This window comes from Onychostruthus taczanowskii, unplaced genomic scaffold (genome assembly GCF_017590055.1).
Source record: "Onychostruthus taczanowskii isolate IOZ18803 unplaced genomic scaffold, ASM1759005v1 scaffold19, whole genome shotgun sequence".
Classification (NCBI taxonomy): Eukaryota; Metazoa; Chordata; class Aves; order Passeriformes; family Passeridae; genus Onychostruthus; species Onychostruthus taczanowskii.
Window position 1 is genome coordinate 11,196,534 of NW_024499128.1, and position 14,229 is coordinate 11,210,762.

Genomic DNA, 14,229 nt, shown 5'->3' on the forward strand with positions numbered 1-14,229 from the left:
CCACTGATGAAAACCTGCATGGAAGGTGCACATTGATGGAGGCAGTGGGCTGGTGGTGAATGGCTCTTAAAAAACTCTCTCCCCTCATTCTACTCACAGAAGCTGACTGGGATAGAAGTAAAAAAGTAGCATTTGCTGCTGTGAAATTTAAATATTGATTTTCATGAACCACCTTGGCAACTCTTTTGTTTTAGGAGCTGATTTTTATGCCAGGCAGTGCAAGCAAACCTCTTAAAGGGAGATGCCCTGAGCAAGGGTTTAGCTAAGAACTGCTATGGCTTAAAGCTTCACCTCCACATTTAGTCACCTTTTGGTTATCTTCTGTATTTTTCAAGGAATTCCAATCTTGTTTCCTTCTTTTCTTCAATGCACAACTTCTGCAGGGTTCTGTATTATCCTTGTGAATTTGCACTATAAGTTTGAGTTAGAAAGAGTTACTGGAGACACAGTCCAAGACAAACCACTGTTCCCTCAGAGGATTTTTGACTTCTGAGCCTGTGTTTGCATTCCTGCAGGTGATGATAATGGGAAGAAGGCCAACAACCCCAACCACTGTAACTGCATCATAGACCAAATCTTCACAGGCGGACTGCAGTCGGATGTTACCTGTCAAGTCTGCCAGTAAGTCACTTTTCCTGATCCTGGGCTCTGATTCAAACCTGCACTCCTCCAGTGCAGTGCACTGAACCTTTCCTCTCTTGAACACCAATAAATACTGGCAAAACTCCAGAAAGACAAGAACTGTGTAAGTGCAGCACCCTGAGGCACCAGCACAGATTTCCCAGAGAAGCTGTGGCTGCCCCATCCAGTGTTCAGTGCAAGGCTGGATGGAGCTCTGAGAAGCCTGGTCTAGTGCAAGGTGTCCCTGCCCATGGCAAGGGCTGGAATGAGATCATGTTTAAGGTCTCTTCCAACCAAACCATCCTGGGATTCACTAATTCTATAATTCTGTCAGCTAAATGCAATCAGTTACCAGTTAACTGTCATGTATTAAGACATACCTAAAAAGCTGCCTGGGAAGTACTACAGGTTCATGCACACAAGCCTTTTACTAGTCTGGAAAAGGTGGTTGTTTTCCATGTTCATAAAGAAAATACTTCCAAGATCTCTTTAAATTTCAAAATACATAATTGCAACTACATTTGAAGAAAATTCTGATACACAACCACATTTTCCTTCAGTCAGGAGCTTCATGTATCATCAGGAGAGGTTTCATAGAGGCTGATGCCTAATGTAATCTCAGGTGCCAGAAAAAAAGCCTTTACAAGAGTATGGAAAAATGTATTTATTGTCCTCCTTTGTACTGGAACAAGTTGACTTCTCTTTGGAGATATTTGATGTTGCCATAGTGCAGAAGTCAGAGTTCTTGTTTTTTGTTCTGCCTTGCATTCTTGCTGTCCTGCTCATGGGCTGGGCTTGTTTGAATCTGCTTTTATTCTCAGTTTGCTGGAGGGATTTGCAAAAGATTTACTCGAAGGAAAACATAGGAAATTTTGTTCTTTGCCTGGTAGAGACACAGAATCCTTATGTGATAATGCAAAGCTTGATTTGTTATGACACAATATTAACATTGATGAAACTTTGACAAAAGAAGTTTTCTTTTGAAAATTGACAACTTTTGCACAAATGAAGCAGAGGGAAAAGGCAGAATATTGAAGGCTTAATGAGATTGCAGAGTGAAAGACACTGGTTTTAGGGGAAGAGAGAACTCAAAAAATAACAAGGAGCTTAGACCCCTGAAGTTATCTTAAAAATGTGGATGCTAGAAGAGAAGATTTGAGTCAATAGCAGTTAAAATTTGGAGCAGCTTTTTTCACAGTCTGGCTGTTGGCTTGTCTTCAGCTGTCTTTAGAGAGCTCTGATGGAGAACATGAGCTACTGCTTGATGCAGTTGCTCTTTGGCCTCTCAAATCCCAAAGGCTGTAGGAGATGCTGAGAGGAACTGCAAAGCTGAATTCAGTGCACTGCTGGACAGCAAGAGTATTTTCAAAGCCTTCTCTTTTTTGAGGTAGCCTCAAGCACCATCTTCCATGTCTTGAGCAGACAAGACCAGTTTGTAAATTAGTTGGATGGCACGTAGCTGTTGTCACAGATGTTAACTGGTTTATCCTGGTCAGTGGTGCCTCTGTCTCAGAGCAGCTCTGCTTTGAGTCTCAGGGCTTCAGTGAGCAGGAGAATGTCTTAAACACTTTTATTTTGCATTTCATACATCACTTACATTTCCCCAAACATACAGCTTTTAAATATGCAGGGAAACATCAGTTGTGGGCAAACACTCAGGAGCAGCTCTATTTTCTGTCATCTCTGAGTGCCCTCTAGGGGTGACGGAGATCCCAAAGTCCTTAAAATGCAGCACCTGGAGTGCACCCCAAAGCGAGGGAGAAACTGTTCATTTGGCTTCCTTTAAAGATGTCTGGACCCATTCTGTCTCCCACAGTGGCGTTTCCACGACGATAGACCCGTTCTGGGACATCAGTTTGGATCTGCCAGGCTCCTCCACCCCCTTCTGGCCGCTGAGTCCGGGCAGCGATGGCAGCGTGGTCAACGGGGAAAGCCACGTGTCGGGCACCACCACCCTCACAGACTGCTTGAGAAGGTACGGCCTGCCACAGACACAGCTTGGAGAAAGGGAATGAATTTGGCTTCATCCTGTTCTCCAGGTGGCTCTGAACACTAGGACTAAGTGGGGCTTTGTCACAGCTCCGTCCCCAAGCAGCATTTTTACACCACGTATTTTTGTTGTTTGCATGTGAGAAAGTAAGAAGGCTCAGAGCAACAATAAGAACTCAAAGCCACATTATGTAAGAAGAAAACAAATTTTAGCTGCTGCCAGACAATGTGGTTCTACATGATCAAAATCACTAAAGTCTGTCTCCTTGTTCTTGGTTCTGGTGACTGAGGAGGCACATGAAAAGAAATTACATTGCATTTTATATTTATCTAAATTCTAACACCAAATAGGAATCAGATTTTGCTCTAAGCACAACTGAGAGTCAGCTACTCCCAGCTTAGTTGCAGGGATGCCATTAAGGATTAAAGGAATGGAGCTTTCAAAAAGAAAAGGTAATTCTGAGGCTGACACTTAGGCATCTTGGAAGGAGATACCTGGGGAGAAGGTTATGGCTTTGTGTACAGTTCACTTGGCTCTTTCAGCAGATCTGAAAGTCATTCTCCTGTGGCAAATGCAGATATTTGCCTGAGGAAGAGGTTACCTGGAGCCTGGGGCAAAGCTAATCTTTCTGAAATAAAAATTCATAGTCTCTAACATCTGATTTCTAATCTGCTTGACACTATAAAGATCAGTAATTTTAAGGAAATGAGGGAATTAGTACACATGGAAAATTGCTGATGCAGGAATACATCAAGAGGCAAAACCAATTGAATTTTGGTGATTTTCTTCAACACAGAGATTAGCAGAATCAGTGTTGATGATAGGGAAGGAAAGACATCCAGGTTCAAAGATACTTCCAGAAAGTATGGATTTTGGAAAGAAGTTGAAGTCTAATGGATAAAGAAGATGGGTCTATGTTTTTATCCAAAAGTTAACAAGAAAAAAGGTGTGTAACTTCATGTTCATGCAGCTGAAGTTGACCTGAAGAAGGAAGGATTGAGCAGGATTGTGACACAAAAATGGAAATATAAGGGCATTCCAAACAACTATCAGAGCAAGTTTATAAGCCTTTTAAGTGGATAAACAAATACAAAGAAAAAAAAAAAAAAGGAAAAAAAAACAAACCCAGAGAATGATGGTGCGTAGGCCAGGTAAAGGAAATCTTGTTAATTAATCAGGAAGCTGTGATGTCATTTGCTGCTGGAGGCTGCTTTGGCCATAGTCAGAGTGAGGGTGAGGGGCAAACTGACACCATGTTGCCCTCATGTTCTTCATTGTAATGAAGAAATTGAAAATTAAAATTTTTAACTATGTTTTGAAATATTTCATCTCAAAGATTACAGGCAGCCTTTGGGGAAATGGTTGATTTGCCTTTTGAAAATCTAAACTTGGAGGAAAGGACTAAGAAAGGAAAGTCCGTGGTCCTGGCCTTTCTGTGCTGAGTTTCTGGAAAAGAGGGATTTTGCTTTAGTTTGAAGTGAGACCATTGAGGTAGTCCATTTTCTGTGAGCACTTCCCTGTTCCCTAATGGTTTCTTCCCCTGGCTCTTTTGAGCAGTTCTGTCTGAAAATTTTGAAAGAGATTTTTGTCAACAAAGGTTTTTTAGAAGGGTATCTGTATTTTGAAAAGAACTTTGTGTTTACAGGTCTTTCCATCTCAGAGCTTTGATCCCAGCCCTGGAGGGCTACAAGGTAGAATAGTGTGTTGCAGGAGAGGGTCTTCCATATCAATGGTTTTGGGTTTGAAAACAAAAGATCTTTCTTTGCTGTCTGTATGAAAATGAGCTGCTCTGCTGTAGGAGATGAACTGACACTGAGCTCCTTTCTCAGCCACTGATTCACTCCACTGCAAGTTAGAGCAATGATCCATGTCACATTTGGATATCTGAGCCATGGCACTTTACATTATTATGGTTTGATGGTAGGTTTTTCCAAAATGACTTAAAACCCACTGACTCTTGTCTCTTGTGGTGCCAGTGACCCACAAGTGAAAGTGTTTCCAGCACATGTCAAAAACCATCTGATTGTTTTGTGCATTCCTTTGCTTTTCAATGTTTTTTTTTAGGTTTACAAGGCCAGAACATCTAGGAAGCAGTGCCAAAATCAAATGTAGTGGTTGCCATAGCTACCAAGAATCTACCAAACAACTCACTATGAAGAAGTTACCCATTGTGGCCTGTTTTCATCTCAAAGTAAGTTCACAGGGGGGCAACAGAGCAGAGGATGTGATTTCCTCTCTGAGAGGATGAGCTGAATTCTTGGACATGTCTTCTGGCTTTCACTGACTAAACTTCTATGATATAAATTAATATAAAGAACATCTTGCCTTGCCCAGCTAGATTTTCTATTAAGATAGTGTTACATTATCTCTGAGGTAGCTTTGCAGTGTTTCTGGGAGAGCTTAACCAGCTTGAGTCTAGAGACAGAATGGAAGGCTGGTCCAAAACCTGAACCAGCACAGAAAGCAATCTCCAGTTACACCCCCTCATCCTACATGGTACAGTTTTTACACTTTCACTGAAAGATTGCCACTGTATTGAAAGAAAAGCATGGAAAAGTTCTGAGGCAAGTCAAGATGAATGTGCTCCACTCCTTTCCTATACTTAGTTCAGTATTTGTGTTACTCCAAATGACTGAAGATTTTTTGGAAAATAAATTACTTTTCCTAAGTGTTGTGTTGTCCCTGTCTATGCAAAATGCAAATTTCATTTTGTGTGTTAACGCAAGAGAGAAACACAAAAGATAAGAATTACAGAAGTCTCAGCTTTTCACATCTGGATCTGTTGCTAGGGAATTGTTACAGCATCACAATTGGAAAATAATTAACTTGAAGTGTAAATAGAGAAGAATTTCTGAGAAATGGAGAGGGAAGCTGCCTTTAAATAGAAACTCATTCATCTCTTTCTGGTATTTGTTCCTGTTCCAATTTAATGTTCAGTGAAGGAGATGAGGAGAGGGTGGTGGGTATTGCAGGCCCCTTTTGGCAGAGGGACAGGGCTTTTTTTTTGTTAGCACATTCCATTTTTTGCCTTAATTTGAATGGGTATTCCTGTGTAGGCTTGACTCCTGTCACTTGAGATGATGGGATGGGTGGATTCAGAGTGTGAATCTGAAGGCAAACTCTGTTATCACCAGTTCTGTGAGCCAGGGTAGGCAGCAGCCATGGGTTTGAATAGCCCTGGTGCAAATGAGCACTGCTTTGGGTAAAGGCTCTCTGTGCTCTCCTTGTTTAATATTTTTTTTCTTTGATGTCAGGTGGGAATAGGTTTGTATGCATAGATATCAAGGTAAATAATCTAATTAATACTGTGTTAACATTGAGCCCACAAATGGTGGTTTATTTTCCTGCTAGAAATGTGTTGTTATTTACTTGGCCATTTCCACAGAGCTGGTAGGAAAAATCTGGGGCTGTCCCTGCAGAGTGACTGCTAATGTGCTTTCATGTTACTGTTTCTAAGCTTAGGACATGTATAAAAGAGATAAAATTTAACCTTTCTCTAAAGAAGAACCTCTTGCCTTTGCCTGCAGCGGTTTGAACACTCAGCCAAACTGAGGCGGAAGATCACTACGTATGTCTCGTTTCCCCTGGAGCTGGACATGACACCTTTCATGGCTTCCAGGTGGGTTCCAAGTCCAAAACCCCCAACAGAGCTGAGCAGAACTGGTTCCCACTTCACACACCTGCAGCACAAAACAAGGAGCATGCTTGGGGGTACACAACAGTGTCTGGGGTGGCACTTCTGCCATGAGCTTCTCTGTGGAAGCTGTAGCTTGTCTAAACCCATTTTTAGATAAACTGTTCAGTTTCATGTGCCTGAAAAGGATTTCTATTTAAACACTGTGGTGGGGTTCTTTAATTAATGTGTTGTTATGTTTCTGGTTGCCTGTTCAGTTTATAGACCCAGATCCATCCTGCCTTCAGACCCCTGCTTTGGTCCCATCCCCTCAGTGCCCACACACCTGCCACCCTGTGCAGTTGGCCAGCCTAATCCCTAAGCAGTATTCCTGAAGTTATAAAAATCCTTCCTTTTTATTCCTTTGCACATAAGCAAATCTGGGGGTTTTTGTTTAGTACCTTCAACTTCTGTTTAGAGGATGCTGCAAGAAGCAAAAACATAGCCCAGATTAAAATAGAAACAGCAAGACTTCTCCCACCTCCCAGGTTTGTGGAAGACGTGGCATTTATATAAATGCACCTTTATGAAAGGAATTTAATCAGCTTAATTAAAAAGTGTTTGTCAGACATTCATGCAAATATGCAAGAGGATATTTAGATTTAATTTATATCTGAAGCAGTGCAGAAAGCCCCAAACCATGATATCTCTTAACAGAGAGACTCTGTTTGATGCTGAAATTTTACTTATAATTTCAAGCTTTGCCTGCACTTCTTACTTCCCAGGAAAAAAAAGTAGATACTTCTACCAAGAGAGAAAGAAGAGCCCTGAAGCTCTGTTAAATACTGTTATATTAAGAATATATGGTTTATTTCAATATATTCCTGAGACTTCCTTGTTCTTCTGTGATGAATTCTCCCTGGATAGAACAGGCTCTGCTGATGAAAGGTATCCAGCATAATGGAATAGGGATGGGATAATCAGCAGGCATAACTCAGTAGTCTGAATTTCACCAGCTAGGAAATCAACAGCATAATCCTATTGCTGCTGTCAAAATTCAAAATGAATTTAGAAGTCAGAGCCAAGATGATTGACCCATTACAAGATAAAGGATTGATGTAATTAGATAATTTCCTGGGTTTCAAATACAAATCTTTTCTTAACCTGTTTTTAAGCTTTTTGGATAAAACATTTGACGTAAACAGATGTGTATTTGCAGCACTGAAGCCTTGACCAGGAGGAGAAATGGTGTTTGTGATGTAGCACTGCTGTGAGAGCAAATAAAGCATCTTTAGCATCCTAATCAGCCCTTTGCTGCTCAGCTGGAATGAGGACCTGGATTCAGAAAACAGGCTGTGTGTCATGTCAGAGCAATTTCCTGGGTTTGGGAAGGCACTGCTTTAAGTGACTGGATTTTTGTGTGTGTGTGTGTTGCAGTAAAGAGAGCAGAATGAACGGGCAGTACCAGCAGCCGACGGATAGTCTAAACAATGATAATAAGTAAGTGGTACATTCCATGCCTCCTATTGTGAAAGGTAGTTGCCTTCTAGAAGGAGATAGTGTTGCTTTCTATCCTGCAGTGCCAGTGCATTACCATATCTGACAGCACAGTAAGTCTGAAATGTTGCAGAATAAAGCTTCACTCACTGCAGTTCCTGCCCTTCCGTGGGGCTGTAGCAGCTGTTGCAGAGCTGAGGGTGGTACCCTCAAATGGTCTGTGGGCAAAATGAAATGCTGGGGTCACAATGTTTATTACAAGGGATGGGTGTTGCCTTGAAATATTCCTCTTCTGATTGCAATGGCAAATTCCAGAGGACCAGAGAAAGTTAATAGAACACTGACACTCAAAGTCAGGAGTAGGTGATCCCAGTAATCCTGGGGTCTGTTGGGCAGGTGTTGATTCCAGTCAGAGTAAATCATGGACTGGTGGGGGACTTGCTCAGGAATGTAAAGGGGGTGTGATTGAAACTAGCATCCATTGCTGTATGGGAATAGAAATGGTCACACAAATCTTACCTCTTCAGTTAAATAAGCTTACATGTTCCATTGCTGCTGTTGTGTATTTAAATTCAAGGCACTTGGTTTGCCACTAAAAGTTTCAGTCAGCTAGAATCACACAAAGATGTAAAACCAAACTAACCAGGTCTTAGTGCAGGTGTTGTGTGGGCCTACAGTTTGAGTCATTAGATGTGGGGTGTTCAGTAGTGCTAGATAAAGGTCTGAAGGTAACACAGCTGATCACTTTTGAGGTTTGCTCATGCCTTAACTTGGAGAAATTGTTAAAAATTAAGGAGGTTTAGGTAATGAGAACAAAGTTGTCTGGATTCCTCAGGGATCTGGGTGCCAGGGAAGAGCTGGGGCAGTGTCAGAAGGCTCCAGCTGGGACTGAAGTGTGCTGTCCATCCCAGCTGGATTCAAGGGCTCCTCTAGAGAGGGTGGCTCTAAATCAGTGCCTCTGTAGGCAGTCACTGAATAGGTGCCTTGTTGTGGCACCACTGTGTCAAAAGAGTTCTGTGAATTTTGAACTTGAGTAGGACAATGCCAAGTGAGATTAGAGAGATTATTTTACCATTATGTAGCTGTGCTTGTGTCACACACAAAGTGTGAGGGCAGCATTTTATGAAAGAGTTAAAGAGAGTGGAAAATGCTTGAAAAAGAGCCACTAGTATATTTAAGACTGGAAACAAAATCTTACCTTAGAACAAAAGAGCCAAAGACTTCAGTCTTGCACTTTTAAAAAAAGAAAAGGAAAAACAAAATGAGAGCAACTTGCTTATCAGTATCTTTTTTGGAACAGAGGTGGGCTTGCAAGTTTTCAGGCAAATGCACAGCAGCATCTGAGAGCTGGAAGTTGAGTCTGAATATATTCAGTATTTCAAAAAAAGTACAGGCTTTGCAGATTAAGGGCAGTTAATCAGTTCAGCAGTTTATCATTAGAAATATCTAAGATTACCTCCTTCCTCATACCTCAAATGCATTTTTTCTGGTTCACTAGAGTAAATCAGGGAAGTAGAAGTCAGACTGGATAATCAGTGGTCCTCTTCAGGAGTGCACCAATATTGATCTATTTTAGAAGCAACTTTGGTAGCCAGTATTGGTAAAGCTGACAGTGGTCACCAGACTGGAGAGTTGCAGAAATAGCAAGACAGGAAAAGAAAAATTCTTCTTTTTTTTTCCCCCCGGGCAAGGCCACCCTCTTCCCAGCTAGTGTTAGAGCTGGTGTTTTACTGATGGATCAGATCCTTTACCATTGCTATGTCTGCTTTTGAACAAAAGTTTCTGGCTGTCTGAAATGTCTGTTGTTTCCCCCCTTTTGATGCACATATTCATGGTCTGTTTCCTGTCCCAGGTATTCCTTGTTTGCAGTAGTTAATCACCAGGGAACCTTGGAGAGTGGGCACTATACCAGCTTCATCAGGCAGCACAAGGACCAGTGGTTCAAGTGTGATGATGCCATTATCACCAAGGCAAGCATTAAGGATGTGCTAGACAGTGAAGGGTAAGTGGTCCCCTGGGAAGGGCAAAGGAAGGCAAACTTTGACCTTTGTTGGGTTTTCCTTACTTTAAAAAAACCACTTTTAATCATAGAGAAAGATAATTTCTCTCTTGAATGTTGCCTGTAATGCTCAGTGCTTCAAGACTGCACAGTTACATTTATCCATGACTGCTTTATAACCCTGGATTTGCTGAAGGAAAGGGAGGGGAAGGACAAGGGACATCAGGTGACTGCAAAGTCTGGAACTGCTGCTCATGTCCAAACTCCTGCTAATGGAAGGGATTCTGAAAATCAAAGTGATGTGATCAGCTAGTGCAGGAGCAGTGCTTACCTCTATGACACAATCCAGTCTGTGCCTGCAGAACCTTTGGATTATGATGAGTGTAAAAGGGTTGAAGAAAAGCCATTAAGGAGGTGCTGTGACCCAGAATAGCAAGGCTCCATGGGAGGCAGGTAGAGAACATGAGCTGTTTCTTAGCTCATGGCTTTAAATTAATCTCAGATTGACATTATAGCTTCTGATATTTATATTACACAAGCTTTGGGAGGACAGAGCAGTATTTTTCAAGGGAAGCACTGTGGTGTTCTTCATTTGAGGAAAGCACTGGGGACTGGTGTATGTTCCAAGAAAAAAGCAACTTAAAATCTGAAGTCTTCATTTTGCACTTTCAACTATGGACTTGGTACTGCAGAGATAAGTCTTTACCATTTTTGTTTTAATTATTCATGACATTTTCAAGGATTGCTGCAGGCACAGTGTTCAGGTTGTAATTTTTTTAATAGATTTTCCCGTTTTTCCTTTTTTTAAACTTCAATCGGGAAGTAAAAACAGAAATCTATAATACCTGAATTTTAGTGTTAAATGACTTGACAGGGAGCTTCTGCTTTGAGGTGAGCAGAGAAATGAGTTTGTTGAGATTCAGTAACCACGTGCCTGGTGCTCAGGTGGGGTTATGCCCATGGAAGAACCTGCCAGAGGCAAGGAGAGGATGTACAACACAACTATTGCCCATAAAGGCTGGGTTGAGCTTTGATACATTTCCCTGGTTCAGATAAATGCTGACAAGGTGGCTCTGCATCTTGTGAGGGAATCCATAGGGCTTGGATGGAATTGTAACAATTGGAAGGTCTCAGAAGTGCTCTGAGGACTCCCCAGTGGCTGTGCCAGGGTGGGTAAGGGCTGTGTGCAGATCAGTCCCCTTGTTCTGTGTGACTGCTGAGGGGCTGGGCTCCCTTCTGTACCCATACACACACAGCAATTAGGGTCAGGAAGAACTTCATCCTTTAAAAGAACAGATTTGAGTGCAGATTGACACACCAGATATTTGACTGGGACATGAGTGTTCACCCACATGGCTGCTGCCTCATTTTGCTTCTGTTGCAGAAAATGGGAGGCAGTTTGCAGTAATCCTGGTCTGATCTCTGGTAGTGTGACTCCAAAGCAACAGCTGTACCTTAAAGTACCTTTATTTTGTGTCACATTAGTGTTAAATGGTTGCTGCCTGTCTGAGCACCAACAGAATCCAATCTTCCAGAGTTTTCAGGTCCTGAGTAGATTTTACAAGGTTTGACTCTTTCATAGAATCACAGAATGGCCTGGCTAAGAAAAGACCTTAAATCTCATCACATTCCAACCCCTGCCATGGGCAGGGACACCTTTCACTATCCCAGGTTGCTCCAAACCCTGTCCCTGGCCTTGAACACTTCCAGGGATGTGGCATCCATGGGGTTCCTCTTTGAGGTACAGCTGTTCAGTTCCCTGAGTTGCTGCTAAAATTATGTCAGCTGGCTTGCCTCCTTCTCATCCCTGGTTAGTGTCCCTGGAATCACCTCAAATTGAAAAGAAAACCAAAATTAACATCCCTCATGTCTTATGGCTGCACCAATGGAAACTCATCTCCTTTGGCACAGAACTGACACTGTCCCTCTGCTCTCTTCCAGATATTTGCTGTTCTATCACAAACAGTTCCTGGAGTATGAATAGCCTTATCCAGCAGCTTGTCAGATGTAAACAAGGAAGAAACAACGCAAGCCTTCTGAATCGACACACAAACCTACCTGAAATGAAAAGACCCATTACAAACCAACTCGCACTGAGCTGTAACAGGACCTACTTGACACTGACTCACAGCCTGCAGAGTGAGAAATGAACAATGTCCAACGTGTGTGCAGTCCCACGAGGACAGAAAGGGGGAAAAGAGGCTGCAGTCAGTCACTTAACAGAGGAAATATAAAATGAAAGGAATGCTCTGGGTGGGGGAAATGGGAGCAGAGGAGTCCGGGCACTGGTACATCTCCTGTGTTCCTCCAAAAATGTGTGTGGGAAGGCAAAGGATTCTACCCTCATCTCCATAAAGCATCTTCTCCATTTGGTGCTTCAGCTCCAACGACCAATCATATAACAGTTAAAATTAAAAATCCAAACCCATTTTTTTATGCATATGGGTCTGAAAGCAGTAGAGTGGAGGAGGAGGGGATGAGACAACTAAAGGACTTTGCAAGTATCTTTTTATTTGTGAATTTTAGTTATTAAATAAATACAGTATGAAACTATTAGGCTCTTTTTTTTCCAACAACCATAAAAGAAATCCTGGATTGTGGAACTGAAGCTGCAGTACTCAGACAGGTTTTCAAGCATGCCTGCTTGCACAGGTAATGTTCAATGCCATCGGACTGCTCATCCAAAAGCATCAGCACAGATTCTGTTGTTTGAGCCCTTTTTTGTTTTGTTTTCTATAAATAGCTATTTTCTTAATTTTTTTCCTTTTATTCCCTTTTTTCACGAGAATGAAATTCATAAATGCAACCATCAGTAAAAATGAATGAATTGGTGTGTTTATACTGTAAGAGTTGTCTTGGTTCTTTTTGGTTTTGTTTTGTTGGGTTTTTTTCTAATCTTGTGAATAAGTTTGAATTTCTCAAAAGTGCTTATTTTGTTGTTGCTGGTTTTGGTTTGTTTTTTTTTCCCCCCCCCTGCTGCTTTCCAAAGGTGGATTTATATATATCTGACACTTGAGAGAACCTCAGTGGTGAAAAATGTACCATCTGTTGGGAATGGTCGCTGCCGGGGCAGCTTTGAGCGATGGATCTGCTGCTATTGAGCCCTTCTGCAGTGCTCTAAGTAAACAACACATTTTCCTGGTATGTGCTAGGCTGGTATTGGTTCCTTGTATCCTCCCACATGGATTAACTCTTCACGTGCTCTTCTCCTCCTGCAGTGGCACAGCCCGTGTGTTGGTGTTCTCAGCTCGCAGCTCCGGGGCCTTTGCTCCCCCTCCATCGCTGTGGGGAGGTACCAGCAGGAGCTGCTCGTGCTGGATCCCGCTCTCAGGAGCTTGGGCTGGGGGTGGAATCACAGCCTGGGAAAAGAAGCCTTCAGAACAGAGCTGGAAGAGCAGAAACAGCTTTGTTCTCCCGTGTGGAGAGGGTGAAGTGTCAGTGGGGCACTGTGTAAATTGGCGTCACACCGAAAATCACAGAATGGTTTGGGTTGGATTTTCAGGATCGTCTCATTCCAGCTCCTGCCGTGGGCAGGGACACCTTCCACTGTCCCAGGTGGCTCCAAGCCCCATCCAACCTGGCCTGGGACACTTCCAGAGATCCAGGGGCAACCACAGCTTCTCTGATCTCTAACCTCTGCATAAATCCCCAGCCAGGCATTCCTCAGCTGTGCCAGTGTGGAAAGGCAGGGAGGGATCCAAACCTTTCGTTCTGTGCTCTAGGAATGAGGTACAGGTGTCTAACACAGCCTGATAAACAGAAAAACAGCAAAACAAGGGAACTGAGTGTGTTGGGTTTTAAATGGCCATCTTACAAGAGCAGCTGAACGGCTGCAATTCTTTTGATTTGCGCACAGAGTGGAACAGTACGAGGAGGTTTTGTACATCGGTGACAGGGCACGGAGGAGGAAAGGACGCGTGGAACACCCCGAGCCAGCCCCAGCAGGCTGGGTGTGGTGTGCGGGGGTGCCCCGGTGGCACCGAGGCCATCGCGTTCCCTGCTTTGTCACAACTCCATCCCCATTTGTGCTCGGTTTGAGCTCGGCATTCCTGCGCTGGAGCAGGAGCTGCAGGAGAGAGAGGGGCCCCTCCTTCCCGAGCGAGCATCGCCTGCTGCTGTTCAATAATGCAGCAGGCTGCAGGAGGAAGGCAGAGCCGGCCCCTCGTCATCCCCGGCGCTGCTGCATCGCCACTCCCGGCAGGACCAGGACTGCCACCCCGCGGCCGCCGCCGAGGATGAGGATGAGGATGAAGATGATAAGGATGAGGGTGAGGATGACGCCGGCGCTGCCTTCGCTTTGTGGCGCCGAGCTCTGAGCCTTTTGGCTGCCCTTTTAATGAATTCTGTTCTCCGCAGCACACGCTCAGCCGGCGGAGCTGCTGCAGCCGGCTTTGTTAAGCCTTCAGGAACAAATTGTTTAGGGACGAGGCAGCCGTATAAATCACCCTGAATTTTTCCTCCCCGCCCATCTGCTGGAGAGGTTCTGCTCTGTGCGCTGCACCGGCGCAG

The 14,229-nt window shown here is 43.4% G+C and overlaps 1 protein-coding gene across 1 annotated transcript in view; it reads left to right on the forward strand.

Annotated features, from left to right (window-relative positions):
• The window catches only part of USP22 (ubiquitin specific peptidase 22), an 89,922-nt gene extending 77,358 nt beyond the window's left edge, over positions 1 to 12,564 (forward strand). The window contains exons 8-14 of the mRNA XM_041401837.1: positions 516 to 621; positions 2,438 to 2,596; positions 4,676 to 4,802; positions 6,139 to 6,230; positions 7,662 to 7,724; positions 9,574 to 9,723; positions 11,662 to 12,564. Of these exons, the coding sequence (XP_041257771.1) occupies positions 516 to 621; positions 2,438 to 2,596; positions 4,676 to 4,802; positions 6,139 to 6,230; positions 7,662 to 7,724; positions 9,574 to 9,723; positions 11,662 to 11,704 (740 nt within the window). The 3' untranslated portion in view covers positions 11,705 to 12,564. The remainder of the gene's footprint in view (positions 1 to 515; positions 622 to 2,437; positions 2,597 to 4,675; positions 4,803 to 6,138; positions 6,231 to 7,661; positions 7,725 to 9,573; positions 9,724 to 11,661) is intronic.
• The last annotated feature ends 1,665 nt before the right edge of the window (positions 12,565 to 14,229 follow it).